General features: G+C 43.8%; 1 protein-coding gene across 1 annotated transcript in view; it reads right to left on the minus strand.

Annotated features, from left to right (window-relative positions):
• The window catches only part of LOC106812630 (calcium-transporting ATPase type 2C member 1-like), a 20042-nt gene that overhangs the window by 9510 nt on the left and 6593 nt on the right, over positions 1–3939 (minus strand). The window contains 5 exon segments of the mRNA XM_014816547.1: positions 94–191; positions 536–660; positions 923–1065; positions 1514–1582; positions 3086–3232. Coding sequence (XP_014672033.1) covers positions 94–191; positions 536–660; positions 923–1065; positions 1514–1582; positions 3086–3232 — 582 coding nt within the window.

Below are 3939 nucleotides of genomic sequence, written 5' to 3' on the forward strand. Positions count from 1 at the left end.
TACCATACCTCTCTCTACCTACCCCTCCCTCCCCTTACCATACCTCTCTCTACCTACCCCTCCCTCTCCCTACCATATCTCTCCCTGCCTTACCTCGGCGTACTGGCCGTCCGCCGTCACGATGGACGTCACCGTCATCTCGTTCTTCGTCAGCGTTCCCGTCTTGTCCGAGCAGATCACGTTCACGCATCCTGCCGGCACATATAACTTTCAACACATGATCTTCGACCTGAACAATGCCGCTAGAGCATTTTTCTAATATTTGATACTTTGGTGTGCTGAAAACACCACACAAAAACTACATAATTTGTTAGTCATACCTGATCTGACCGCATCCCAGAGAACATTCAGTAAGGTAGATTTCCCTTGAACATTTAAGGCTTAGGTAAAGTTTTCGTGTGGTGTGCATAAGCAGACCACACGAAAACTTTACCTAATTCGATAGTTTCATCTCACGCAACCTCTTTCCAAAGAACACGCAATAATATAAACTCTTCTTAAACATGCATTATAAGAAACATCACGCGTTTATTACCCAGTGTTTCGACAGTGGGGAGTTTCTTGATTATGGCCTTCCTCTTGGCCATGCGCATCACTCCGAGTGCGAGGGTCACAGTCACAACTATCGGTAGACCCTCCGGTATAGCTGCCACTGCCAAACTGAAACAAACACATTACACCATGTAGATATCGCACTGCTGAATGCTTGGGACATTCTGTGTTAGCAACGTGGTAAACTTGCAGCAGAAAAGTCGTCAAACTGAAACAAACACATTACGCCATGAAGATATCATACTACTGAATGCATGGGCCACGGTGTGTTTGCGAAGTAATAAACCTACAGCAGAAAAATCGCCAAAATTACAATAGTAAGGGAACCATGTCTTGTGAAATACAAGAGTTGGCTACAAGATTCTCCTACCTGACACCTATTGTGAACATGTCCAGTATGGGTCTTCCCTGGATCCAACCCAGCAGCATGATCATACCAATGATGCCAAAAGAATAGAAAGACAACTGCTTTCCTAACGTGTCCATACTTTTCTGCAGAGGGGTCTTGGGAGCCTAGCGAGCCGACGAATGCATGTTTGTTAATATCGTTTTTGCAAGCGATCATTTAGTACAAGCACTTACTGAAATCGGCATTAACACAGACAACTTCTGATTTCAACTCACGTAAGCCGATTTATTTAAAGTGCTGCATTATACTTCCTCTTTTACTATATTGTTCGATGTAAACATACACTCGTGACTCATACATATCCCATAGCAAGCAATTAATGTCAGGATCATAATATCAAATCGTCCAGGTTTTTTGGATTTTTAACTAGTTGAGAAACAATCTTATCAGGTAAGAATTTGACGATACATTTAGTCCCGTTAGTACTTTTCATGTAAAAAAAATGGCAACAAAAATTTTACAAATATACACCTTAGAAAATTCGTGACGTAGACAATTTAAACTCATGATATACATGTGTATCGTACTTTGCACACATTACAATCGGCTCACCTCTTCTGACTGCATCATTTTGAAGACTTCACCAAACTCCGACGCTTCGCCTGTTCCAATTACAATACCCTAAAGAAAGAGAGAGAGAGAAAAATAGTGAGATTAACAAAGTGACAACCAATGACATGATGCTACCTGTTACGATGACAGCGCAGAAAGTTACTGTGAGCAGAAGAACGTCACCATAACCAGGCCAACTACTTTAAAAATTTACGGAATTTTTATTCACAACTTTACGAAACAAAATTCTGTCGACAATCTACAAAAAGAGCGCTAAGACTAATTGGGTTAATTTTTACCACGCCAGCTGCTTTAAACTTCCTATAGTGGTTATCTCTCCCCCCGCACACACATAGAGTGGTGCTGAAAATAGCACCCCATCCCCGCAGTCTCGGACTGACAACTTTTGAGCAGGACTGGCTCATTGTCATGGATTTTGCAAAAAGTTATGATAGTAGAAACCGACATATTTAGAATAACAACACTGGCTGGGTTTTCAGACTCATCTCCAACGCCAGCAGATTCCTCTTATTTCTCTCCATAAGGTTCCTCATCAGCAGACGCGTCTGCGACGCCGCGTCACGTGGCGCCCAGGTATTAGCCAGCAATGAGTATTGTACAGGGATGAGATTGGATAATTAAATTTTCAGCTGAAATTTTAATTAGCAAACAGAGGAGCGAGCAATGCGAGGACCGTAGGTCATGAATTTTTTTTAAAGAATGGTGCAATTTGGTGCATTCTAAGCTATTCTGAACACATTATAGGAGACTCTTGAATCACCTTTTCAAGTTATCAAAAGGAACAAACGAACTATAATAGGAAATCAGGGGGCTGAAAATAGGGCAAATTTTTTATTAAATGTCTAGACATAATGATCTTTTTTTGTTTCCACCCGTCGCTTGCATTGTTTTACTCAGACATAAGCTGCCTTGCTGCGACGAGATTTGAATGAAAAAAACACAATGCGAATGGAACAATCAGTGCATAGTCATGCACACAACATGCACGCAGCAACATGTAAACCCGGCCCCCAGGCCAGGCATGGTCGTTACTTGATCAGCTACCTCAAATGTTTGCCCCTCTACTGCAGCCTGTGAACGAGGATTTTCTTTTCTGGTACGCAAAAACAGATACACTGTATACTTCGCTGTCAGCCTACTGTCTACACTCTACAGTCTACAGTCAGGTGCTGTTGAGGGTATATAATTTAAATTGTTACATTGTTACCCCACTCCCAATTTTCTCAACGAATTTAGACGTTTCACAAAATCGACCCCTGGGACTGTCAAATCCGCGGATTTCCGCGGAACCGCGGAAGAATCTCATCCCTGATTGTAGGAGTGCAGAAAAAATATTTGGGAGTGCAATTTTTGTGTGTCTCAGCCAAGACCACCATAGGCATTCACGGGGGGGGAGAGTATGAGAGGGGGGTACGGGGAAAAATTGTACCATTTTTTTAATTTTTTAATTTTTTAATTTTTTTGGCCGTGCAGTTTCAAAACTGACCGTGCAAATCACGGCTGCACGGCTCGCTGGCTAATACGTTGTGCGTCGCGATCAGTAGAACGTACCCTGCCGGATCCGCACCGCACCAGCGTGCCCATGAAGGATAGGTTGTGGCGGCCGGATAAGTCGCCGCCCTTCAACGGCGCAGTGTGCTTGATCACCGGCTGCGTCTCGCCCGTGAAACTCGACTCGTCGATGTACAAACCCACCGACTGTAAATGGAGGACGAGACGCGAATGAGAATTTCTAAAGCAAGAACAACGAGGATGGTGTTTTACGCCACGGAAGCAACGTCGGGGTGTGTCACCTCGAAAATCCATTAAATGCAAATCCACAGAAACTGCGAACGGACGAGATTTCATAAAAAAAAGTAAGAACGAGAATTGTGTGTTACACTATGGTAGCAATGTTTGTGTGTCAGTGGTGTAGAGCCATTAAATACAAGACTGCAAACGGACCAGATTTTTGAAAAAGTAAAAACGAGAACTGTGTTTTACACTGTGGCAGCAACGTTGGCGTGTGTCCAAGGCCGTACGCAGGAAATTTTCTGTAGGGGGGCAAATACGCAGGAAATTTTCTGTAGGGGGGGCAAAGGTACTCTCCACGCCTTCTATTGCCCTATTTGTCCCATTAAAAGGCATACTCTGAAAATCTCTAGGGGGGGCAACTGCCCCTGCTGCCCCCCTGGTGCGTACGGCCCTGCGTGTGTCGCCTCGGAAAGCCATCAAATACAAAACCACCGAGACTGCAACTGTAACGTCACGCGGACGAAACTTTCTAAAGCAAGAAAGAGGACGGCGTTTTACACCCTGGCAGCAGCGTCAGTATCGCCTCGGAACTCCGTCGAATGATAGTGACGATACAGTCGGATAGTTAGTAATCGCCCCGTAAAAAATCACGGGTATAATATAATTTTATT

This window comes from Priapulus caudatus, unplaced genomic scaffold (genome assembly GCF_000485595.1).
Source record: "Priapulus caudatus unplaced genomic scaffold, Priapulus_caudatus-5.0.1 Scaffold668, whole genome shotgun sequence".
In the NCBI taxonomy this organism is placed as follows: domain Eukaryota; kingdom Metazoa; phylum Priapulida; class Priapulimorpha; order Priapulimorphida; family Priapulidae; genus Priapulus; species Priapulus caudatus.